Here is a 27488-nt window from a genome sequence, read left to right as displayed (position 1 = left end):
GTAGGAGCAACAACTGCTCAGCCGAGAAGTGGTACACCACACAAGCTCACAGAATGGGACGCCGAGTGCTGTAGCTCGTAAAAATCATCTGTCCTCGGTTGCAACACTCATTACCGAGTTCCAAACTGCCTCTGGAAGCAACGTCAGCACAAGAACGGGAGCTTCATGCCTAAGATCACTATTGAGCAATGCCAAGCGTCGGCTGAAGTGTAAAGCTCACCGCTATTGAACTCTGGAGCAGTGGAAACGTGTTCTCTGGAGTGATGAATCACGCTTCACCATCTGGTAGTCTAACGGACAAATCTGGTTTTGGCGGATGCCAGGAGAACGCAATCTGCCCCAATAAATAGTGGCAACTGTAAAGTTCGGTGGAGGAGGAATAATGGTCTGGGGTTGTTTTTTTATGGTTCGGGCTAGGCCTCTTAGTTCCAGTGAAGAGAAATAGTAACGCTACCGCATACACTGACATTCTAAATGATTCGGTGCTTCCTACATGATTCTGTGCTTTCAACTGTGTGACAACAGTTTAGGGAAGGCCCTTTCCTGTTTCAGCATGACAATGATGACACCAACGATGAGACAGCCTATAGGGAGGAGGTCAGAGACATGGCCGTGTGGTGCCAGGACAACAACCTCTCCCTCAACGTGATCAAGACAAAGGAGATGATTGTGGACTACAGAAAAAGGAGAACCAAGCATGCCACCATTCTCATCGACGGGGCTGCAGTGGAACTATCATGGTCTAAACACACTAAGACAGTCGTGAAGAGGGCACGACAAAGCCCATTCCCCCTCAAGAGACTGAAAAGATTTGGCATGGGCCCTCAGATCCTCAAAAGGTTCTACAGCTGCACCATCGAGAGCATCCTGACTGGTTGCGTCACTGCCTGGTATGGCAACTGCTCGGCCTCAGGCACTGCAGAGGGTAGTGTGTACGGCCCAGTACAGCACTGGGGCCAAGCTTCCTGCCATCCAGGACCTCTATAGCAGGCGGTGTCAGAAGGCCCTAAAAATTGTCAAAGACTCCAGCCACCCTAGTCATAGACTGTTCTCACTGCTACCGCACGGCAAGCGGTACCGGAGCGCCAAGTCTAGGTCCAAAAGGCTTACCAGCTTCTACCCCCAAGCAATAAGACTCCAGCTAATCAAAAGGGCTACCCAGACCCCTCTTTTACGCTGCTGCTACTCTGTTATTATCTATGCATAGTCACTTCAATAACTCTACCTACATGTACATATTACCTCAATTGCCTCGAGTAACCGGTGCCCCCACACATTGACTCTGTACCGGTAACCCCTGTATATAGCCTCGCTATTGTTATTTTACTGATGCGGTTTAATTATTTATTACTTTTATTTCTAAATGGTAGCATGATTGGGTATTGAATGAGCGATGGCTAAATGGTAGCATGCTTGGGTATTGAATGAGCGATGGCTAAATGGTAGCATGGTTGGCTATTGAATGAGCGATGGCTAAATGGTAGCCTAATATTTGTTGTGTAGCGGGAATAAACCCGTCCTGCAATATGATTATGATTTAGGCCTAGATAATACAAGTAAAAGAAACATATTAGACTACATGCTGCTATGCAATCTCCTTACCAATGGCAAATGCATCCGTTAACATCATTATAATTCAAAGGCATCAAACACTTACATTACCCCCAAAATAATAATATTTGCTTGTAATACAATTGATCAACCACTAACAGGCCTGAGCTGTTCATGGAGATACGCACACTTTCTTCAAGTTCAAAATGTACAAATACCAACCTTTGTGGAAACTGGAGTACGCAAGGTTTAGAGTGTGTTTTGGTGCGCACGCACCTTTGATAAATGAGGCCCCTGATCCTGGGGACCCTAAGGAGTGCACATTTCAGATTTTGCCCTAACACTAACACACTTGATTCAACTAATCAAGCAATTGATTAGATTCTGGATTTGTTAGTGCTAGGTCAAAAACACCCCTTTGGCACAATGAAACAAGTACGCACAACAAGCCCCTAAAAGTGCATGCTTCACGTATTCCTCTAGAATGTGACAAGACACCTGAGAAAGGTGTCCTGGACTTGGTGAGGCAGAGCGGCAAAGTCAAAGGCACAGTACGACTGGGGCAGGAACACCTCCATGTTCCTCTTCACTTCCACTGGGGGGTTGGTCATGATGGGGGCGGCACTCCCGAAAAACTGGTACGCATACCTGGAACGAGAGAAAATACTTGGGTCTTTCCACAAAAAAAAGTGCATTTTGCGTCCCTTTGATATTTGAAGCAGAAATTGTGTAACAATATAGAATTTTAAAAGCCTGTTATGTTAAAAAAAGGTGCAATTTGCAGAAATCACTCCGCCATTTCCTGGTTGCTAAAATTCTAATAGCATGCCTAATTTCAGTTTATGTGACAAAGCAAGCAAGTGTAGAGAATAATTTTACCATCTAAACTGCTGTGAAATATCTTATCAATAACCGAAAAAATTGTGTTTTCAGCTGGTGTACAAAACCGAAAGTAAAAGTAAAAATGTAACTTAAGAACGGGAAGCACAGAAAGAGCACACATAGAACAGATCTACCACTTCTTAGACTTGCTTTCAGAGAGAATGACAATTCTATAACTGTCTACGTTAATTTGGGCAGGTTTGCCCAAAAAGTTAAATATTGCAGCTTTAAATGAAGTTCCCTTTAAAATAGACCACATGAAGAATTCAATAGATCAGATTTTTAATATGGCAGTGTTTTCCATTAGTGCCATTAGACAAATTTTCCACCTGCTATTTTTCCACTTCAAATTAACCAGGCTACTTTTCGTTTGAATAAGTTTCAATTCACTAATCCGTCGAGCCCTCTCCCGCTAGAATGAATGATGTGCATCTTCTAGTGATCTATTGATAAGATAGGCATTCGCATGTCAGTCACAAAGCGAATGATGACAGGGAAATGCAGTCTGCCGTCTGTCCCGCCTCCCAGGACAATTTGTGTGTGCTGTGGTTGGTTGAAATCGTTTTTTCATTACAGGGAGAGTATTTGTGTTAACGATGAGTCGAAATCCACTTAGCTACGCAGAGTCGTGGTGCATAGGCTATTTGCTGTGCTTTGCTTGACAACTGAACAGCAAGTGTTAACTAGTTTAGAAAAGGTGACGAACTGACTGAATAAAGTCAAATCTTTGCCATTCATAAATCATGCATCTTGGCTATACAGTGCCTTCAGAAAGTATTCATACCCTTGACTTATTCCACATTTTGTTGTGTTACAGCCTGAATTCAAAATTGATTAAATAGGTTGGGGGGGGGGGGGGGGGGGGGGTCCATCTACACACAATACCCCATAATGACAAAGTGAAAACGTTTTTCGAAATGTTCGCCAATTTATTAAAAATGAAATACAGAAATATCTAATTTACAGAAGTATTCACACCCAAGTCAATATTTTGTAGAAGCACTTTGGCAGCGATTACAGCTGCTAGTCTTTCTGGGTACATTTCTAAGGGCTTTCCACACCTGGATTGTGCAACATTTGCCCATTATTCCTTTCAAAATTCTTCAAGCTTTGTCAAATTGGTGGATCATTGCTAGACAAACATTCAGGTCTGGCCATATGTTTTCAAGTAGATTTAAGTCAAAACTAACATCCACTGTTTTCTTGGTAAGCAACTCCAGTGTTATTGTGGCCTTGTGTCTTAGGTTATTGTCCTGCTAAAAGGTGAATTCATCTCCCAGTGCCAGTGGAAAGCAAACTGAACCAGGTTTTCCTCTAGGATTTTGCCTGTGCTTAGCTCTATTATGTTTTGTTTTTTTTTATCCTGAAGAAGTTTCCAGTCCTTAATGATTACAAGCATACGAATAAACATGAACCAGCCACCACTATGCTTGTATTTGCCCCAAACATAACACTTTGTATTCAGGACAAAAAGTTCATTGCTTTGCCACCATTTTTGCAGTATTACTTTAGTGGCTTAGTGTTTGTTTTGGAATATTGTATTCTGTACAGCCTTCCTTCTTTTCACTCTGTGAATTAGATAGGTATTGTGAAGTAACTACAATGTCCTATAACCCTAACTCAGCCATTAAACTCTAAATGTTCTAATGTCAACATTGGCATCATAGTGAAATCCCTGAGCTGTTTCCTTCCTCTCCGGCAACTAAGTTAGAAAGGACGCCTGTATCTTTGTAGTGACACGCCATCCAAAGTGTAATTAATAACTTCATCATGATCAAATGGATATTTAATGTCTGCTTTTTTTATTTTTACCAATAGGTGCCCTTCTTTGAGGCATTGGAAAACCTCTCTGGTCTTTGTGGTTGAATCTGTGTTTGAAATTCACTGCTTGACTGAGGGACCTTACATGTGTGGGGTACAGAGATGAGGTAGTCATTCAAAAATCATGTTAAACACTACTATTGTACACAGAGTCAATCCATGCACCTTGTTATGTGACTTGTTAAGCAAATGTTTACTCCTGAACTTATTTAGGCTTGCAATAACAAAGGGGTTGAATAATTGACTGAAGACATTACAGCTTTTCATTTGTAAAAAAATATATAAAATATAAAAAATAAATAAATATAAAAAACTAATAAATAAATATAAAAAAAACTAATAAATAAATATAAAAAAAACTAATAAATAAATATAAAAAAAAACTAATAAATAAATATAAAAAACTAATAAAAAAATAAAAAAAACGAATAAATAAATATAAAAAAAACGAATAAATAAATAAATATATATATATATATATGAATTTCAAAAAACAATTCCACATTATGGGGCATTCAACGTAGACCAGTGACAAAAAAATATAAATGTAATCAATTTTAAATTCAGGCTGTAACATAACAAAACGTGGAAAAAGTCAAGGGGTGTGAATACTTTCTGAAAGAACTGTATTACGCCATTGAGCACGTTCGGATTGGCTAGTGAGGGGCCAAGCCTCGACATACCCACAACTTGTTAATTCATCAAAACCCAGCTCATTCGCACCAGCGCCAGCTACTGTGCCCATAATTCCAGTTGTGAAAGTAGCAAAAAGATTTGACGAACCCCTGAACTTATAACGCTACCACCAGCGCTAAGATTTACCATTGCTGTAGGGCTTGTTAAATAGAGCCCAGAATGTAAACATTTTGTGAAAGCAAACGTTTCTTTGACCAAGTTACACTTCTCGAAAGGCCCCGAATTGCTGGAATGACCCACATGGTAACGTGGCTTACATTTTGTGGTATGAAAGAATGATTGGAGGAATGGAATGTACATTTTCGAGCTGAATCAAAGTGGACACTTCAAGAAAAATAAAGAGATAAAACGAGATCTCAAAATGTGCCAAGAAGGGGGGAATAACTGGACTAAACCAAAGGCTTGTTAAAGGAATACTACACAAATATCTTTCAATATTTTTTTCATTAGTCCACTGTTAATACAATCCTAGAAAATTGTGCATTTCAGCAGTTAAGTTTTCAGGATAGAGCACTTTCAGTACAGAGCAAAAACTGTAATGATCACTCTACCGGAGTGTGCAGCTGACGGGGAAGCCCAGGTTTAGGTTGCGGACACTGCGCAGGTCCATGGAGAAACAGTAGTGATGTGCCGAGGAGGGGATGGCTATCTTTGGTGCGGAGACGCTGACCGAGGACAGGCCTCCTTCAGGCTCGTCCTCCACCTGGCACGGGGAAAGGACCGAACCTGGAGGCCCAAGTCAGACAGACACAACCACAGACATGTTAGTGCTTTTCATCCTGGCTTTCTTGTTCAGAGGCAACGGCAGCTTTTCAAATGGAATAATTCTTGAGCTTAACCGGGGACTAAGAAGCCTTTAGAGGAAGTGTGGTGGGTGTGCCTACTGTGTTGGTTCCCAAAAGTGGAACTAAAGCGGTCAGGTTTTACTGCCAAACCCTTGAGACGGGGCACATTTGTGATGCGTCTCCCAGAGATTTCCCTTTAGGACCAATGGAATGGTCTAAAATGTTCAAATGAATGTGAATGAGAGCCCACTCAAACAAACACCTACCAGTTGGGAGAGGTTGAGCCTGCAAGGCAGCTTCTACCTGCAGGCTGTCAGCCTCGCTTTCTGTGAGGGGGTTGGGAGGGGACTCAGCTAGGGACGTGGGAGATTTAATGGGGGACTTTATGCCAGGTGAGGGAGTTCGGGGCCACTTTTCAGCAGGGGGAGATGGAGGGAGGACGTGCGCCACAGTCCCGGTCTTCAGTGGAATCAGAGGACCATCTCCTCCCTCTGCATTAGCTCCCACCTACCAACACACAGAGAGAGACAGAGAGAAACCACCTCTGTCAAAGTTTATCAAAGTGTTCCTCCGGTCATTTGCAATGATGCAAAATCGAGACGACCAACATCAGAGACAGTTACCAAGTAATTGAGCCCTACAGCAGTAGGGTATTAAACATTCTATTACATTAGATCAGTAGGTTAGTAACCGTGATTAGCTCAATGTGTCAGGTAGGCCTTTCTTTACCGGAGTAGTGAGAGCCTCTCTCCTGAGTGTGACGGACACCCCCACAGTGGGCTGCAGATCCATGGGGACAGGAGGCAAGCTTTGCTTGGCTCGGTTAGGAGGCTGGAGGATGAAGGCCCCCTCCACTGTGGCCACCTGCTTCTCCAGGTCCACACTGCTCTTAGCCAGGCCAGCCAGGGAGACCTCTGTGCTGCCAAGGGAGTGGTTCCCACAGCAGAGGTGGACCTGTGACAAAACATACGATTATGAAACACTAGTGTCTCTGTGTAACGGATTCCATTGATGGCAAGAAGGAAACTTTTTTGCAATATTTCTGTCACCATTTTATGGGAGTCATGTTATATCTGATTAAAAATCAAATGATAATGACACCAGACTTTGTTGACACTCCAGCAAAGCAACTATTTGCGTTGCGTTAGCATGTGAGAGCATGACAGATAGCACAGCACCTGAAGACTGGGCTGCAGGCTGAGAAAGGCCAGTAGAACTGGATCACTGCTGCGGATTCGGACCGAGGCCCTCTCTGGCTCAAAGCTGGGGCTAATCAGGTTTTGGAAAGGTTCACTGGTGATGTCATTACCCAGCAGGGTATAATAGAAGAAAAACTCAGACCCTTCACCGACCAGCTTCATCGTACTGGGAATCAACTGAAATACACAAGCAAACAAATCACTGTCAATGCACACCTGCAATACCGGCATGAGCTTCAGAATACATATTTAAATCTATCTGCGAGCAGCAATGAACGGTGTTCACAGGATGACAAAGGACAAGATCAGTTGGATAACAAAGCAAGCACTATTATTTAGGAACTATCTTCCTTTATATACAATCAGTGAAAGCATTACCATGTGTATCCCTTAATACCAAGTGATAACAGATGACGCAAGTCAAGTTTAGTCTAGTGCAGTAGGTTGGTAATGTTTGAATGCAGCAGGTAATCCTTCGTAAAGTCATGACTTATTGTTTTGAATTTATATTCAAATTCTGGGGTCAAGTTTGACTAATGTTTATGTTAATATTTTCAGCATTAGTGTACATTGCGGTATTCTTTGAATTCTCAGTGTTTTCCACAAGTATATAGAGTAGCAGAAGGTGGTGGCCTATTTTTATTTATTTAACTAGGCAAGTCTTATTTTACAATGACGGCCTACCCCAGCCAAACCCTCCCCCCCCCCAACCCGGACGACGCTGGGCAAATTGTGGCCACCCTATGGGACTTCCGATCACGGCCGGTTGTGATACAGCCCGGGATCAAACCAGGGTCTGTAGTGATGCTTCTAGCACAGATGCAGTGCCTTAGACCGCGGCACCACTCGAAAGCCTAGTCTAGTCTTCATGGCCCTCTTTATACTTTATCGAGGCATTGACGTACGCAAAAATCGCTCCAAGGCCGTCAGCTCAAGAGGTTAAAACAGAAAAAAAGCACATAGCCCACATTATCTTGAAAAATAAGGTTTCCATTTAACCATTTGTTTTATGTTTTCGCTTTCAAAATCCACTTAATTTTTTTTTATTATTATAGAAAAACTAAAATGGATGTTCCAAATGCACAACAATACTTAAACCACATCAGTAGACCGCTTTTGAGGTCTGGAAGAAATCTGAGAAATTTTGATATTTGGGTGTAGTTACCTTTTAATTCACACCTAGCAAGAGGCTGCTGTTTAGCAGTGCTTGTAGCCCACATGATAGTAAAATTTGCTAAACAAATACCCATCGGATTGATGAAAATAATCATAAAATTGTGCCAGGCAAGCATAGGCAACTTTGTAGTTAACGTTTAATTGAAAAGGTCTTTGGGAAAGGAAGACTGTTTTCATTAGCACTGTTTTCATTAGACACACGCACAAAGACAGGGGCATTCTCGTCACCTCTTCAAAAAGTTGCAGGAAGTACAAATCACTGATACATTCTGTTTAATGTCTTATGACAAACTTGGGCAAATTAATACATTAAATACATTTAGTTGATTCCCTATTAAAAAGGAAAACTCCACCCATATTCTGGTACTTGTTTAATTAGTCCATTGCTGATATAGTCCGAAAATGTTTTGTTTGTCAGTAATCATGTTAAGAAACTTTCGTCATGTAGCGTATGTGAACACCTGCTCGTCGAACATCTCATTCCAAAATCATGGGCATTAATATGGAGTTGGTTCCCCGTTTGCTGCTATAAATAAAACAGCCTCCACTCATCTGGGAAGGCTTTCCACTACATGTTGGAACATTGCTGCAGGGACTTGCTTCCATTCAGTCACAGGTGCATTAGGGAGGTCGGGCACAAATGTTGAAGGATTAGGCCTGACTCGCAGTCAGCATTCCAATTCATCCCAAAGGTGTTAGATGGGGTTGAGGTCAGGGCTCTGTGCAGGCCAGTCAAGTTCTTCCACACTGATTGACAAAGCATTTCTGTATTAACCTCGCTTTGTGCATGGGGGGCGGGCCTGCCCCCCCCCCCCCCCACTATGTTTCAGCATATTGTCATGCTGAAACAGGAAAGGGCCTGCCCCAAAGTTGGAAGCACAGAATCATCTAGATTAGAATGTCACTGTTTGCTGTAGCGTTAAGATTTCCCTTCACTGTAACTAAGGGGCCTAGCCCAAACCATGAAAAACCACCCCAGACCATTATTCCTCCTCCACCGAACTTTACAGTTGGCACTATTTATTGGGGCAGGTAGCGTTCTCCTTAGAGGTTGGCCGATTAATCGGAATGGCCGATTAATTCGGGACGATTTCGAGTTTTCATAACAATCAGTAATCGGTATTTTTGGCCACCGATTTGCCGATTTTTTTTTTTACATTTTATATAAATATTTTTTAACTAGGCAAGTCAGTTAATGACGGCCTAGGAACGGTCGATTAACTGCCTTGTTCAGAGGCAGATTGACAGATTTTTACCTTGTCAGCTTGGGGATTCAATCTTGCAACCTTACGGTTAACTAGTCCAACGCTCTAACCACCTGCTTTACATTGCACTCCACGAGGAGCCTGCCTGTTACGCAAATGCAGTAAGAAGCCAAGGTAAGTTGCTAGCTAGCATTAAACTTATCTTATAAAAAACAATCAATCATAAATCACTAGTTAAACTAGTAATATCATCAACCATGTGTAGTAATCTAGCCTGTCCTGCGTTGCATATAATCAATGCGGTGCGCATTCGTGAAAAAGGACTGTCGTTGCTCGAACTTGTACCTAACCATACACATCAATGTCTTTCTTAAAATCAATACACAAGTATATATTTTTAAACCTGCATATTTAGTTAATATTGCCTGCTAACATGAATTTCTTTTAACTAGGGAAAATGTGTCACCTCTGCAACAGAGTCAGGGTATATGCAGCAGTTTGGGCCGTCTGGCTCGTTGCGAACTGTGTGAATACTATTTCTTCCTAACAAAGACATCCGACTTCGCCAAACGGGGGATGATTTAACAAAAGCGCATTTGCGAAAAAAAAGCACAATCGTTGCACGACTGTACCTATCCATAAACATCAATGCCTTTCTTAAAATCAATACACAGAAGTATATATTTTTAAACCTGCATATTTAGGTAAAAGAAATCCAGGTTAGCAGGCAATATTAACCAGGTGAAACTGTGCCACTTCTCTTCCGTTCATTGCACGCAGAGTCAGGGTATATGCAACAGTTTGGGCCGCCTGGCTCGTTGCGAACTAATTTGCCAGAATTTTACGTAATTATGACATAACATTGAAGGTTGTGCAATGTAACAGGAATATTTAGACTTATGGATGCCACCCGTTAGATAAAATACGGAACGGTTCCGTATTTCACTGAAAGAATAAATGTGATAGTTTCCGGATTTGACCATATTAATGACCTAAGGCTCGTGTTTGTGTGCTATGTTATAATTAAGTATATGATTTGATAGAGCAGTCTGACAGAGCGATGGTAGGCACTAGCAGGCTCGTTAGCATTCATTCAAACAGCACTTTCGTGCGTTTTGCCAGCAGCCCTTCGCAATGCATTGCGCTGTTTATGACTTCAAGCCTGTCAACTCCCACGATTAGGCTGGTGTAACCGATGTCAAATGGCTAGCTAGTTAGCGGGTGCGCGCTAATAGCATTTCAAACATCACTCGCTCTGAGACTTGGGAGTGGTTGTTCCCTTTGCTCTACATGGGTAACGATGCTTCGAGGGTGGCTGTTGTCGATGTGTTCCTGGTTCGAGCCCAGGTAGGAGCGAGGAGAGGGACGGAAGCTATACTGTTGCACTGGCAATACTAAAGTGCCTATAAGAACATCCAATAGTCAAAGGTATATGAAATACAAATCGTAGAGAGAAATAGTCCTATAATAACTACAACCTAAAACTTCTTACCTGGGAATATTGAAGACTCATGTTAAAAGGAACCACCAGCTTTCAAATGTTTTCATGTTCTGAGCAAGGAACTTAACCTGTTGGGGGTAGGGGGCAGTATTTACACAGCCGGATAAAAAACGTACCCGATTTAATCTGGTTATTACTACTGCCCAGAAACTAGAATATGCATATAATTATTGGCTTTGGATAGAAAACACCCTAAACTTTCTAAAACTGTTTGAATGGTGTCTGTGAGTATAACAGAACTCATATGGCAGGCAAAAACCTGAGAAGATTCTGAACAGGAAGTGGCCTGTCTGACAAGTTCTTCTTCATCTTGGCTCTTTTTATTGAAGACTGAGGATCTTTGCTGTAACGTGACACTTCCTACGGCTCCCATAGGCTCTCAGAAGCCCGGGAAAAAGCTGAATGATATCGAGGCAGCCCCAGGCTGAAACACATTTGCGCTTTTGGCAAGTGGCCGATCAGAGGACAATGGGCTTAGGCGCGTGCACGAGTCGACCCCATGCTTTATTTTCTTTCGTCTTTTTACCTAAACGCAGATTCCCGGTCAGAATATTATCGCTTTTTTACGAGAAAAATGGCATAAAAATTGATTTTAAACAGCGGTTGACATGCTTTGAAGTACGGTAATGGAATATTTAGAATTTTTTGTCACGAAATGCGTCGTGCTCATCACCCTTCTTTACCATTCGGATAGTGTCTTGAATGCACGAACAAAACGCCGCTGTTTGGATATAACTATGGATTATTTTGACGCAAACCAACATTTGTTATTGAAGTAGAAGTCCTGGGAGTGCATTCTGACGAAGAACACCAAAGGTAATAACATTTTTCTTATAGTAAATCTGACTTTGGTGAGTGCTAAACTTGCTGGGTGTCTAAATAGCTAGCCCTGTGATGCCGGGCTATCTACTGAGAATATTGCAAAATGTGCTTTCACCGAAAAGCTATTTTAAAATCGGACATATCGAGTGCATAGAGGAGTTCTGTATCTATAATTCTTAAAATAATTGTTATGCTTTTTGTGAACGTTTATCGTGAGTAATTTAGTAAATTTTTAGTAAATTCACCGGAAGTTTGCGCGGGGTATGCTAGTTCTGAATGTCACATGCTAATGTAAAAAGCTGGTTTTTGATATAAATATGAACTTGATTGAACAAAACATGCATGTATTGTATAACATAATGTCCTAGGTGTGTCATCTGATGAAGATCATCAAAGGTTAGTGCTGCATTTAGCTGTGGTTTGGATTTATGTGACATTATATGCTAGCTTGAAAAATGGGTGTCTGATTATTTCTGGCTGGGTACTCTGCTGACATAATCTAATGTTTTGCTTTCGTTGTAAAGCCTTTTTGAAATCGGACAGTGTGGTTAGATTAACGAGAGTCTTGTCTTTAAAATGGTGTAAAATAGTCATATGTTTGAGAAATTGAAGTAATAGCATTTCTAAGGTATTTGAATAACGCGCCACAGGATTCCACTGGCTGTTACGTAGGTGGGACGATTTCGTCCCGCCGACCCTAGAGAGGTTAAACGTTAGCTTTTTTACATGGCACTTTTACTTTCTTCTCCAACCCTTTGTTTTTGCATTATTTAAACCAAATTGAACATGTTTCATTATTTATTTGAGGCTAAATTGATTTTATTCATGTATTATATTAAGTTAAAATAAGTGTTAATTCAGTATTGTTGTAATTGTCATTATTACAAAAAATATATATATATAAAAAAATATATATAAAAAACCCAATAAAAAAAAAACCCAATAAAAGTAAATAAATTAAATAAAAACGGGGGAAAAAAATACACATTTTTTTTTATTTTAAATCGGCATCAGCTTTTTTGGTCCTCCAATAATCGGTATCGAAAAATCATTATCGGTCGACCTCTAGTTCTCCTGGCATCCAACAAACCCAGATTTGTCTGTCAGACTGCCAGACGACGGTTAAGCGTGATTCATCACTCCATCACTCCAGAGAGTGATACACCACTCCAGCCGACGCTTAGCATTGCTCATGATGATCTTAGGCATGTATGCGGCTGCTCGGCCATAGAAACCCATTTCATAAGGCTCCCGAAAAACAGTTATTGTGCTGACATTGCTTCCAGAGTCAGTTTGGAACTCGATAGTGAGTGTTGCAACCGAGGACAGACGATTTTTTATGAGCTACAGTCCCATTCTGTGAGCTTCTCTGGCGTACCACTTCTCGGCTGAGCAGTTGTTGCTCCTACACGTTTCCCCTTCACAATAACAGCACTTACAGTTGACCGGGGAAGCGCTAGCAAGACAGAAATTTGACGAACTGACTTGTTGGAAAGGTGGCATCCTATGAGTTCTTCGGTAAGGCCATTCTACTGTCGATGTTTCTCTATGGAGATTGCATGGCGGTGTGCTCGATTTTACATACCTGTCAGCAACGGGTGTGGCCGAAATAGCCGAATACACTAATTTGAAGGGGTGTCCACATACATGATTCATACAAAAGTATGTAACTTTCAAAATACAGAAATCACCGCCTTATGATGCATTTTTTGATTTCCAACAAGCAAAACATTTTGGGACCATGTCAACAATGGACTAATGACAAATACCAAAACATTGTTTTTGGGAGGGTCTTTCCTTTAAGGTCAATAAAAAATGTAATATCAATGAATTTCGTTTTAATGCCTGGATTCCGTGAGGGCCCTAATTATCATATTCTGACCAGAATAAGGCTCGCCACACTGCCACATTGTTCTAAAACACAAGGCCCAAATCTACACTGGAGTTTCTTACCAAGAAGACAGTGAATGTTCCTGAGTGGCCAAGTTACCGTTTTGACTTAAATCTACTTGGAATTCTATGGCAAGACCTAAAAAATGGTTGTCTAGCAATGATCAACAACCAATTTGACTGAGCTTGAAGAATTTTGAAAATAATAATTGTGCTAACGTTGCACAATCCAGATGTGGAAAGCTTTTAGAGACTTACCCCAAAGGTGCTTCTACAAACTATTGACTCAGGGGTGTGAATACTTATGTAAAATAGATGTTTCTGTGTTTCATATTCATGTTTCACTTTGTCATTATGGGGTAGATGGGTGAGGAAAAAAATATATTTAACGAATTTTGAATTCAGGGAGTAACAACAAAATATGGAATAAGTCAAGAGGTATAAATATTTTCTGAAGGTACTGCATATGCGAACAACTTAGACACACAAACTACGACTTAATCTCATCTGCCCAGACCAGCATGCTCACACCACCATCCCTAGTGCCTGCATTGATTGATTTCCAAGTTTTTAGCATATAGTATATTTTTTCAAGATGAGTGATGCGCAATGTTCCCTCTAAGCCACCGCGAAAAAAAAATGCCATGCTTTGCAGAGACGCAAGAAATTGAACTACATCCCATTAGTTTCACTACATAGATCAACACTTTCTTTGATCGAATCAACATTATAAATCAGCCCATTTTCAATGCAATAAACCAAAACAAATATAACTTTGCAGGATTTAGTTCGTGATTTTGTTGTAGGCAGAGCCAGAGAGCAACGGAGTAGAATTCCTCTGGCGGGGGTAGCCCAAAAGTGATCTTTCAATCATCTGCGAGTGAATGCGCTTTTCAGATCAGTTAAGATCTGGGTGTGCACATTTGTGGATATTCTTTGCTAGTTAGTGAGTTCTTAGCCAAGTTATAGATAAGTATATGTCAGCAACGGGGAGTTACTTGTCACGTCCTGACCAGTATAAGGGGTTATTGGTTATTGTAGTTTGGTCAGGACGTGGCAGGGGGTATTTGTTTTATGTGGTTCGGGGTTTAATGGGATATGTATTTATGTAAGAGGGGTGTTTGATTTATGTGTTCCGGGGTTTTTGGGTAATGTTCTTGTTTTGTATTTCTATGGTTTTCTATGTTGTGTATTTCTTTGTGTTGGCCTGGTATGGCTCTCAATCAGGAACAGCTGTACATCGTTGTTGCTGATTGAGAGTCATACTTAGGTAGCCCTCTTTTACCTGTCCCTTTGTGGGAAGTTGTGGTTGCATAGCTGTGTGTTTTAGCCTGCAATCCTGATTGTTTTCTTGTTTAATTTGTGTTCAATAAAAGTCATTATGAGCACTCAACCCGCTGCGCCTTGGTCCACTACGTACGACAACCGTTACATTACTGCTTCCTACAAGAGCACAAAGCATGTACGCTTCATTTCAAGCTGTCTTTGTAAAGCCAGTCAGATAAAAATCTTATATCTTAAAAAGAGGCAGTGTTGCACTTTGAGACAGGCTTGAATTTGCAAATAGGCAGAGGGGTAGCCAACATAGTCAACCTCTCTGAATGGTAATAATAATTCAATGTTATTTTGTAAAAGTGGTTTCTCGCATCATACATTACAAAGCATATTGGCTACTGTCTAAAACTGTAAGGGTTCAACCTCAGTGTTTACTCTAAACATGCGCCGGAAGTTGCACAAAATTCTCAAGATTCCGCTCATAAGACAAATTTGCTCAGTGCCCCAAAAGATTTGAGGGAACATTGGTGATGAGAATAGAATCGTCCAGCCCATTGGGTATCTCACTACAGCGCCTTATGGCATGTCTTGAAATATGCAGACAGACAGATTAAAAGGAAGTTTATATTAACCAGGTTTCCGCGAAACCTTTATGCAAGTAAAGCACATGTCAAACAATTTATGACCGGCCTGATGGAAACTTTTCAAATGTCGACAAAACAAAATATGCTAGACATGGTGTGATCTTTTTGTGTCAGCAAAATTATTTTTGCAAGACATGCAGGTGGAAAAGTTTATGCGCAAATATTGACATAACCATCATATCGAAGTAAACTTGGAGTCACATGACGACCTGTGTGGTCTTCCCACTATGACTCGGGGAAACAATGCAGTTTATTAGGCTACAGATTAAATAAGTTATGATGCTACTTTCCAATAAATATCGAGGATCTTATTCTGGTGACACGATCATCGATGCTTTGCTGCCGTTTGACCAAAGAAATTATCTTGCTCTTTGTCAATATATAATAATAATAAATATCATCATGTATGCTATACATGTGCTATAGCCAACAGCATGCAGATAGCACTAGTGGCTAGAACGCACATGCCAATACCAGAGTGGGCACACTCGGTCTATAAAGCAAAAATTTTTGTGAGAAACCTTCAGTAGTTAAATGTGATGGAAACCTATTTAACTTGTATTTCTATTTGATACATGGGAATTTAGCCACAAAAAGTATTTTTATGTGCACTACACCATCACGTACAGCAACAAGAACATTTGATGGAAACATCTCTGGTGGGAAAATGTGCATACTGTTTTTATGCAGATTATAGAATATTTGCATGAAAATCTATTGCCAATTGGATGGAAACCTAGCTATTGAAAAGTAATTACTACATATATGTTTACACAATGCTTGTGAAGAAGCTCTTTACCTGTTCAAGCTTGGTAGCAAAGGCCACAGTAACAGACAAAACAAACAAGTCAGTGCAATAATCTTGATGTCCAATCTGGTGATATCCTTCATCCTCTTTTAGAACAGCCTCTAGTTTCTCTGGCAAAAGGTTACTCAACACAGGAGAACCTACAAAAACAGGTGACAGTTGTTAAAACACCAAATATAGCCAAATCTCCCAAACGTGTTCAAGTAATATATTATAACTTATCTACATTGTCTTGCAAAAGTATTCATCCCCCTTGGCGTTTTTCCTATTTTGTTGCATTACAACCTGTAATTTAAATTGATTTTTATTTGGAATTCATGTAATGGACATACCTCACAAATTTGGACTATTTTGTGTGAAATGGAAAAAACTTGTTTAAAAAAAATGTATAAATAAATATTAAAAGTGGTGCGTGCATATGTATTCACCCTCCTTGCTATGAAGCCCCAAAATAAGATCTGGTGTAACCAATTACCTTCAGAAGTCACATAATTAGTTAAATAAAAGTCCACCTGTGTGCAATCTAAGTGTCACATGATCTCAGTAGATTTTATATATACACACACATACATACATACATACACACACACACACACACACACGTTCTGAAAGGCCCCAGTCTGCAACACCAGTAAGCAAGGGGTACCACCAAGCAAGCGGCACCATGAAGACAAAGGAGCTCTCCAAACAGGTCAGGGTAGGGTTATAAAAAAAATCAAAATCTTTGAACATCCCACGGAGCACCCTTAAATCCATTATTTAATTTTTTTTCAAGAATATGACAACAAACCTGCCAAGAGAGGGTCGCTCACTAAAACTCACAGACCAGGCAAGGAGGGCATTAATCAGAGAGACAACAAAGAGACCAAAGATAACCCTGAAGGAGCTGCAAAGCTCCACAGCGGAGATTGGACTATCTGTCCAAAGGAACACTTTAAGCCGTATACTCCACAGAGCTGGGCTTTACGGAATAGTGACCAGAAAAAAAAACATTGCTTAAAGAAAAAAATAAGCAAACACGTTTGGCGTTCGCCAAAAAGGAATGTGGGAGACTTCTCAAACATATGGAAGAATGATCTAATCAGATGAGTCTAAAATTGAGCTTTTTGGCCATGAAGGAAAATGGTATGTCTGGTGCAAACCCAACACCTCTCATAACCCTAAGAACACCATCCCCACAGTGAAGCATGGTGGTGGCAGCATCATGTTGTGGGGATGTTTTCCATCGGCAGGGACTGGGAAATTGGTCAGAATTGAAGGATGGCACTAAATACAGGGAAATTCTTGATGGAAACCTGTTTCAGTCTTCCAGAGATTTGAGACTGGGAGAGAGGTTCACCTTCCAGTAGGACATTGACCCTAAGCATATTGCTAAAGCAACACTTGAGTGGTTTAAGGGGAAACATTTAAATGTCTTGGAACTGCATAGTTAAAGCCCAGACCTCAATCCAATTGAGAATCTGTGGTATGACTTAAAGATTGCTGAACACCAGCAGAACCCATCCTACTTCAAGGAGCTGGAACAGATTTGCCTTGAAGAATGGGCAAAAATCGCAGTGGCTAGATATGCCAGGCTTATAGAGACATACCCCAAGAGACTTGCAGCTGTAATTGCTGCAAAAGGTGGTTCTACAAAGTATTGACTTTTTTGGGGGATGGGGGGTGAATAGTTATGCAAGTTCTGTTTTTTTTCTTATTTCTTGTTTGTTTCACAACAAATATTTTACATCTTCAAAGTGGTAGGTATGTTGTGTAAATCAAATGATTACAACCCCCCCAAAAAATCTATTTTAATTCCAGGTTGTAAGGCAACAAAATAGGAAAAATGCCAAGGGGGTGAATACTTTTGCAAGGCACCGTATTTGTGCATCCCAAATGGCACCCAATTCCCTATACAGTGCACTTCTTTTGATGAGAGTCCTTTGACCAGAGAGCACCATGTAGGAAAACGGGTGTCATTTGGGACACATCCTATGAAGACACTCCTCACCTCGTCTTGGTGGTGCTTTTTTGGCCTTGAATCGTTCTATTGACAGCTCTGTTTGTTTGGTGTCATTCTCCAGTACAATGGTGAGCAGAATGGCTGGCTTCAACTTGGTGTATTTGCTGCTTAGTAAGGGATACCATTTAGGAGCCTGGTGACAAAATGAAACAAGTCTCATCAGAATCCCCTTTATTCGTCAAATACATTTGTATGTTCAGGAATTTGACTTGGTGAAATTGTGCTGGCACAAAAAAAATAAAAAAACATAAAAAACATACAGATAGACACACAGTACCAGTCAAAAGTTTGGACACATTGTAGAATAATAGTGAATACATCAAAACTATGAAATAACACATATGGAATCGCATAGTAACCGAAAAAGTGTTTATATTTTAGATTCTTCAAAGTAGCCACCCTTTGCCTTGATGACAGCTTTGCACTCTTGGCATTCTCTCAACCAGCTTCACCTGGAATGCTTTTCCAACAGTCTTGAAGGAGTTCCCAAATATGCTGAGCAATTGTTGGCTGCTTTTCCTTCACTCTGCGGTACAACTCAATCCAAACCATCTGAAATTGGTGATTGTGGAGGCCAGGTCATCTGATGCAGCACTCCATCACTCTCCTTCTTGGTCAAAAAGCCCTTACACAGCCTGGAGGTGTTTTGGGTCATTGTCATGTTGAAAAACAAACGAATGTCCCACTAAGCACAAACCAGAAGAGATGGCGTATCGCTGCAGAATACTGTGGTAGCCATGCTGGTTAAGTGTGCCTTAAACTCTAAATAAACCAGTGTCACCAGCAAAGGACAACCACATTTCCATGCTTCAAGGTGGGAACCACACAAACGGATATAATCTGTTCACCTACTTGCGTCACAAAGATACGGCGGTTGGAACCAAAAATCTCAAATTTGGACTCCAGGCCAACGGACAGATTTCAACCGGTCTAATGTCCATTGCTTGTGTTTCTTGGCCCAAGCAAGTCTCTTCATATTGGTGTCCTTTAGTAGTGGTTTCTCTGCAGCAATTCAACCATGAAGGCCTGACTCATGCAGTCTCCTCTGAACAGTTGATGTTGACATGTGTCTGTTACTTGAACTCTGTCAAGCATTTACTTGGGCTGCAATTTGAAGTGCAGTTAACTCTAATGAACTGTGGGTCTTCCTTTCCTGTGGCTGTCCTCAGAGCCAGTTTCATCATAGCGCTTCATGGTTTTTTCTTCTGCATACCACTCCTACCTTGTCACAACTGATTGACTCAAAACGCATTGAGGAAAGAAATTCCACAAATTAACAAGGCACACCTGTTAATTGAAATGCATTCCAGGTGACTACCTCATGAAGCTGGTTGAGAAAATGCCAAGAGTGTGCAAAGCTGTCCTCAAGGCAAAGGGCAAAGAATATAAAACATTGACGTTTTGGGTTACTACACAATTCCATGCGTGTTATTTCATAGTTTATGTCTTCACTATTATTGTACAATGTAGAAAATAGTACATATTTTAAAATGTTCTACTGGTACTGTATATCGCACACACACACACACAATGCAGTCGGCAAAGTATTCAGACCCCTTAACTTTTTCCACATTTTAGAATAAGGCTGTAATGTATTAAATAAAACAATTCTCAGCAATCTACACACAATACCCGATTATGACAAAGCGAAAACAGGTTGAAACAATTTTGAAAATGTAAATCTTTACACAAGTATTCAGACTATTTGCTATGAGACACGAAATTGAGCTCAGGTGCATCCTGTTTCCATTGATCATCCTTGAGAGGTTTCAACAACTTCCTTGAAGTCCACCTGTGGTGTAATCAATTAATTGGACATGATTTGGAAAGGCACACACCGCTCTATATAAAAAGGTCCCACAGTTGGCAGTGCATGTTAGAGCACAAACCAAGCCATGAGGTCGAAGGAATTGTCCGTAGAACTCAGAGAAAGGATTGTGTCGAGGCACAGATCTGGGGAAGGGTACCAAAATTGTTTTGGCAGAATTGAAGGTCCCCAAGAACAAAGTGACCTCCATCATCCATAAATGGAAAAAGTTTGCTCTGAGCAATTAAGGGAGAAGGGCCTTGGTCAGGGAGGTAACCAAGAACCCAATGGTCACTCTGACAGAGCTCAAGAGTTCCTCTGTGGAGATAGGAGAACCTTCCAGAAGGACAACCATATCTGCACCACTCCACTAAATCAGGCCTCTATGGTAGAGTGGCCAAACAGTAAAAGGCACATGACAGCCCGCTTGGAGTTTGCCAAAAGGCACCTAAAGGACTCTGTCCATGAGAAACAAGATTCTCTGGTCTGATGAAACAAAGATTGAACTATTTGGCCTGAATGCCAAGCGTCATGTCTGGAGGAAAGCTGACACCATCCCGATGGTGAAGCATGGTGGCGGCAGCATCATGCTGTGGGGATGTTTTTCAGTGGCAGGGACTGGGAGACCAGTCAGGATTAAGGGAAAGATGAACAGAGCAAAGTAGAGAAATCCTTGATGAAAACCTGCTCCAGAGTACTCAGGACCTCAGACGGGGCCATAGGTTCACCTCCCAACAGGACAACGACCCGAAGCACACAGCCAAGACAACACAGGAGTGGCTTCGGGACAAGTCTCAATGTCCTTGAGTGGCCCAGCCAAAGCCCGGACTTGAACTCGATCGAACATCTCTGGAGAGACCTGAGAATAGCTGTGTAGCGACGCTCCCCATCCAACCTGATAGAGCTTGAGAGGATCTGCAGAGAAAAATGGGAGAAACTCCCCAAATACAGGTGTGCCAAGCTTGTAGCGTCATACCAAAGAAGACTCTAGGCTGTAATCACTGCCAAAGCTGCTTCAACAAAGTACTGAGTAAAGGGTCTGAATACTTATGTAAATATGATATTTCCTATTTCTTTATAAATTTGCTACAATTTCTAAAAACCTGTTTTTGCTTTGTCATTATGGGGTATTATGTGTAGATTGAAAAGGGGGGAAAAACATTTTTAGAATAAGGTTGTAATGTAACAAAATGTGGGAAAAAGTCAAGGGGTCCGAATACTTTCTGAATGCACTGTATGCATGTATAAAAAGACAGAATTTACACAATCCACATACAGTATGTTATGTGACATTCTGTCAAAATATAGACTTTCAAGTGTTCAAGCTAACTTTGTACATTCTTCAGACATAAGATTAGTATTTAGTATTGCCAGCCTAATCTTGGGAGTTGATAGGCTTGAAGTCATAAACAGCGCAATGCTTGAAGCACAGCGAAGAGCTGCTGGCAAATGCAGGAAAGTGCTGTTTGAATGAACGCTTATGAGCCTGCTGCTGCCTACCACCGCTCAGTCAGACTGCTCGATCAAATCATCCTTAAATATAATAACACACAGAAATACAAGCCTTGGGTCATTAATATGGTCAAATCCGGAAACGATCATTTCGAAAACAAAACGTTTATTCTTTCAGTGAAATACGGAACCGTTCCGTATTTTATCTAATGGGTGGCATCCCTAAGTCTAAATATTGCTGTTACATTGCACAACCTTCAATGTTATGTCATAATTATGTACAAATCTGGCAAATTAATTACGGTCTTTGTTAGGAAGAAATGGTCTTCACACAGTTCGCAACGAGCCAGGCGGCCCAAACTGCTGCATATACCCTGACTCTGCTTGCACAGAACGCAGAGAAGTGACAATTTCCCTAGTTAAAAGAAATTAATGTTAGCAGGCAATATTAACTAAATATGCAGGTTTAAAAATATATACTTGTGTATTGATTTTAAGAAATGCATCGATGTTTATGGTTAGGTACACATTGGTGCAACGACAGTGCTTTTTCACAAATGCGCTTGTTAAATCACCCGTTTGGCGAAGTAGGCTGTGATTCAATGATAAATTAACAGGCACCGAATCGATTATATGCAACGCAGGACAAGCTAGATAAACTAGTAATATCATCAACCATGTGTAGTTAACTAGTGATTATGTTAAGATAGTTTTTTATAAGATAAGTTTAATGCTAGCTAGCACCTTATCTTGGCTCCTTGCTGCACTTGCATAACAGGTAGTCAGCCTGCCACGCAGTCTCCTCGTGGAATGCAATGTAATCGGCGTCCAAAAATGCTGATTACCGATTGTTATGAAAACTTGAAATCGGCCATTCCGATTAATTAATCAGTCGACCTCTACTATAGAGGGTACCATCCAGGACCTCTACACCAGGTGGTTGGTGTCAGATGAAGGCCCCCCCAAAAAAATTGTCCAAGACTCCAGTCACCCAAGCAACCGCATGACAAGCTGTACCAGTGCACAAAGTCTGGAACCAACAGGACCCTGAAAAGCTTCTAGCCTCAAGCCATAAGACTACTAAACAAGACTGCTAAATAGCTAATCAAATGGCTACCTGGACTTACCGTCTTTTGCACTGACTAGGAACACACTGGACTCTACCCACACACTCACATCCCAATACATATGCATACTGACGCCATACACACACCACATACGCTGCTCCTGTCTATTATCGATCATGTTGCCTACTCACTTACCCCATACCTACCACTACCTTTTACCCCTACACATCGACTCGGTACTGGTACTCCCTGTATACAGCCATGTTACATTTACTCGTTATTGTCTGTGTATTTAGTCCTCATGACACTATTTCTATTTATTCAACTCTGCATAGTTGGAAAAGGACCCATAAGTAGGCATTTCACTGTTAGTCTACACCTGTTTTTGACGAAGCATGTGACAGATACAATTTATCTTCAACATATGAAACGTAATTAACAAAAAGCCGGTATCACATTGATAGCTAACATCTTGAATAGCAATATTCAGAGAACACCGGAGGAGCTCACCTGTTTGATTTCTTGCACAGATCTTAAATCAAGAATAATATATCCAACACACTCTTTCACAGATGTGGTTGTATCAACAGCATAGCACTGTAGTTTGATGGGTGTGCGCTGGAGTCTGGGGGTACAGAACATTGACATTACAATCTTCAGTTGCATGCATGTGTACTAGTAGTAGCCTAGCGCATCAGCAATCAAAGTGCATAACTGCAGGGAAATGAACCATCATGAAAGTAAAATTAAGTAACGGGGCATCAATAGTATCTAGAGAGAAGGTATGTAGTTATGAATGACCTGTGTTGGTGCAGGGTCCTGCGATCAAGTTCCCAGGCCAACTCTGTGCAGAACTGAGGCTGCTCCTTGTGATCAACAGGGTCTGTAGCCAACTGCTCTCCATCAAACTTTGCATGTACTATAAGGTTGTGGCGCTGGCTCTTTGGGAATTGACGACCTGGGTCGAGCAAAATATATTTCAAACAGACATGCTTGTAGCCTCTGTGGCATATAATAATGTGCTTAGCTAAATGTACACCATGGCTAGCCATCTAACCAACCATTTCAATAAGAAGCTTATCAGCTAGCTAGATTTAACAGTTAACTAGCTGACGTTAACTAACCATCACCGTAATGTACTCGCTAACTAGTTACAAGATAGCTAACTAGCTAACTAGCTGACGTTAACTAACCATCACCGTAATGTACTCGCTAACTAGTTACAAGATAGCTAACTAGCTAACGTTAGTTAGCTACGTTAACGTTGCAGAAATAAAAGTGAGAAAATGAGCTAGCTAGCTAGCTACCAGTATCTTTGGGCTGACGTTAGCTACAATACATACGCTTAGTAAATATTTTCGTACTAATGTTAGATAACTAGCCTAGTAAATAAAGAAAACACAAGACGGATTGACTTTGACCAAACGTTACCTTGAAGAATGGACACCACGATGAGAAGTTGGTCGGACTTCGATGACATAATGGCATTTGTGTAAGTTAGACGGGCTAGCTAGCTTTATTTTTTTAATAAAGTGTTTCTGGTTGTCTTGCTAGACGTATCTAGCAATGGCTGTCAGAAATATGTTTCACCAGGGAGAGTCTGTCTGCCCGTTGCACACCCCGCTTTGTTGTTATTAATTGCCGCCACCCCTTTCGTTCAAAATCGGAAGTGTCGAATGAGACCTCGGGTGTATTCATTACGCCGATTATGTTGCAAAACGTTTCGTCTGTAGCAACCGTTTACTCCAAACGGAAAACGTTTTGGAACGAAAACGAGAGTTTATATCGGACACATTCAGGTAGGTCCTCCTCCGTTTCGTTACATTTGCAGAATCGCATAAAGTCTCATCCAGAAGTTGCTCAAACTATTTGTCTTCCGGCGGAAGTCTTATTGTTAATGAAGCAGTCCGCAACGCTGGGTTGGTGATGCTGCGGTGCGTTCTGTATACCGCAAGAATTCTGTATTTTCAACTCGTGCATTGTTACAAACAGACGTTCATAAAACAGTCAAGCCAGCTAACTACAAAGCCAAACACTTTGCTAGATCGTTTAGCTAATTGCCAGCACCTATCTTCCACTTTCCAGCTAATTATTTCACATTCAACTAACCAGGTAATCCAATCATATTGGCAATGTGTCTCCATGCAACATTTTTAGCATGGAGATCCCGGTGGTTATCGACGCTTTGGTCGAATACAGCGAAAATGACCGTATCAATGCTGCAAACCTTTCTGCAGCCTTGCGAGGCACATGTGCATCAAGGACGGATATATTGAACTTGTGGACATCGGGCATAAATTAGTTGAAACTAAAACTTCCCACAGAATTTTCTGCTACTCCGCTTCGCTGATTGGTCAGTTTACAGCGCTGGTAAACCCTCTTCTGATTGGCTCGCTTCACCAGCCTGTTGAGGCTGAAGGGAATCCCGCTGGTGGTACGAAATAGATTTACCTCAAGAATAAATTGAGATTTTGGCAGTGGCGATTTTAGTATGTACATCTTGGTGGGGCAAACAAAAATGGGATGCATGCCAGCAAAGCCACAACACTAAACAAATACATTAATTGCACTATAACGGTGACAAACGGTGCCTACATAAAGCTGCCCCAACACCTTACCACTGCTACAGTTCATTCCGCCTCATTTTAATGCCTTAAAAAACTTAGCTAATATGGCTGACTTGCTTAAACAAATGTGGTTCCTACTTACAATTGAGATGTAGAAATGTGGTTCCTACTTACAATTGAGATGTACAAACTATGGCATTTGGTAATTATGGTAATTTCGTTTCAGTCATTAATGAGCGAGAGACGGACGAAAGGGCGATACCTTTCGTACAACTGAATGCATTCAACTGAAATCTGAATAAGAGAGGTGCGGGTAGCTGCCTTAATCGAGATCCACGTCTTCGGCGACCGGGGAACAGTGGGTACTTAAAGGGCAAAACAGCCCGGGGATTCGATCGAGCAACCTTTCGGTTACTGGCCCAACGCTCTAACCGCTTGGCTACCTGCCGCCACGTAATCAGTATAACAATTTGTTCAGAACTTTTGAAGTGTACAGCAACAGAAGTCAGAACACGGGCCGTTCTTACATATAAGCAGACGATGAAAGCTCCAAAAGCCTTCTTGGATGGACACTTCTAATATAACTCTGGCAGAACCCAAGGGGCAACATTTTTCGAGCTTCAACCTAAAAATTGGTGGTGATGTAACCGATGTGAAATGGCTAGTTAGTTAGCGGTGGTGCGCGCTAATAGCGTTTCAATCAGTGACGTCACTCGCTCTGAGACACGAAGTAGGGTTTCCCCTTGCGTTGCTAGGGCCGCGGCTTTTGTGGCGCGATGGGTAACGATGCTTCGTGGGGTGTCAGTTGTTAATGTGTGCAAGGGTCCCTGGTTCGAGCCCAGGTTTTGGCGAAGAGAGGGACGGAACCTACACTGTTACAGTGACATACTGTCCCATGAGTGACAGAAAACAGAGCCAATCATGACAGAAAACTAAGCCAATCAGGCGCAACATTCTGTATTTTCTGTTGGCTAGCCCCACCACCACAGAAAGCACTGAGCTATGCTGAAACACATGCATTTTGGAGCTGCTTACTCAAGAAAGCAAAAAAGAGACCATGTTTGTATGCGGCTTTATTAACTCAATAATTTTTTGGGTATGCAAACTGATATGTGACAGGTATTATTGCCAAAATAACAAGCAAAACAGGCAAGCCCCCCCCTTTTTTTAACCTAAAAATATGGAGGTCAAAATTACGGGTCGCCACTGGGTATAGATAGGTATGCTATAGGCTGTATACATAGCCGCTGGTAGTAGGGATGCTGAGGCTGCTGCAGCACCCCCTGAAAAATCAATATTTAGAGATTTTCAATGCCATTTGTGACTCGTTTCAGCATATGTCGCACTTCACTACTCCATAGGAGAGGTATTTGAACGTAAACATACATTTTATATCAAAATGGTTTTTTTGGGCAGAAATGCCTTGTGGAACGTGCACTTCCATGTCCTTATTAACAAACTTGTATTCCATCCGTAAACACAAATACAATTGTTACAATACAAGCCTAGTTGGTTTAGCCATGGAAAAAGGCAGGAACCATCCCGCTAGCCATGATTGGCTGAGATAATGGATAGGCTGGACATGCCAGGAGATGAGTTTGTATTGGTCTGCCATGTAGCATGCTTCTGTCTATAATGTGAGCTGCTCAGAATGTGTTGATAGTCCTTTCTACCACGTCGTTTTTGAAAGATATAACATTAGCCATCGAGAACTACAAAAGTGTTGCTACTTTTCTCAACAACCTTGATGCCCTGAATTTAGCAGGCGCTATCGACAGATCAGTTGGAAAAAGTGATGGGCTACTTTCAATTTATAATGTTTTTTGTTTTTTTACACCCTTTTCTCCCCAATTGGTAGTTACAGTCATGTCCCATTGCTGCAACTCCGTACGGACTCGGGAGAGGCGAAGGTCGAGAACCATGCGTCCTCCGAAACACGACCCTGCCAAGCCGCACTGCTTCTTAACACACTGCTCGCTTAACCCGGAAGCCAGCTGCACCAATGTGTTGGAGGCGAACTGGCGACCATGTCAGCGTGCATGTGCCTGGCCTGCCACAGGAGTCACTAGAGTGCGATGGGACAAGAACATCCCGGCCGGCCAAACCTTCTCCTAACCCAGACGACACTGGGCCAATTGTGCACCGCCTCATGAGTCTTCCCGTCGCAGCCGGCTGCGACAGTCCGGGATCGAACCCAGATCTGTAGGGATGCCTACAGACCGCTGTGTGACTCAGGGGGCCCTATGGGCTACTTTCTGCACACGCCACAGTCAGTGTGAACTGGAGTGACTTGACCAAACGCTGACCAAACAAGATATAGCTACAAACAAAACGGAGT

At 41.5% G+C, this 27488-nt stretch overlaps 1 protein-coding gene across 3 annotated transcripts in view; it reads right to left on the bottom strand.

Moving 5' to 3' along the window:
- Positions 1 to 24458, bottom strand: part of cep120 (centrosomal protein 120) — a 64008-nt gene extending 39550 nt beyond the window's left edge. For 2 of the 3 annotated variants that reach the window (XM_014174901.3, XM_014174903.3), the window contains exons 1-10: positions 24015 to 24458; positions 23385 to 23541; positions 23094 to 23208; positions 18246 to 18390; positions 16247 to 16395; positions 6914 to 7111; positions 6465 to 6689; positions 6002 to 6242; positions 5502 to 5676; positions 2050 to 2199 (exon numbers count right to left, since the gene is read on the bottom strand). In XM_014174901.3, coding sequence (XP_014030376.3) covers positions 2050 to 2199; positions 5502 to 5676; positions 6002 to 6242; positions 6465 to 6689; positions 6914 to 7111; positions 16247 to 16395; positions 18246 to 18390; positions 23094 to 23208; positions 23385 to 23541; positions 24015 to 24063 — 1604 coding nt within the window. In that variant the 5' untranslated portion in view covers positions 24064 to 24458. The remainder of the gene's footprint in view (positions 1 to 2049; positions 2200 to 5501; positions 5677 to 6001; positions 6243 to 6464; positions 6690 to 6913; positions 7112 to 16246; positions 16396 to 18245; positions 18391 to 23093; positions 23209 to 23384; positions 23542 to 24014) is intronic. The other variant, XM_014174904.3, reaches the window with a different exon arrangement.
- Positions 24459 to 27488: the final 3030 nt, after the last annotated feature.

The sequence above is a fragment of the Salmo salar genome, chromosome 26, assembly GCF_965601325.2.
Source record: "Salmo salar chromosome 26, fSalSal1, whole genome shotgun sequence".
In the NCBI taxonomy this organism is placed as follows: Eukaryota; Metazoa; Chordata; class Actinopteri; order Salmoniformes; family Salmonidae; genus Salmo; species Salmo salar.
Note: the sequence above shows the minus strand (reverse complement) of the source record. Positions and strands in the feature narration are given on the sequence as shown.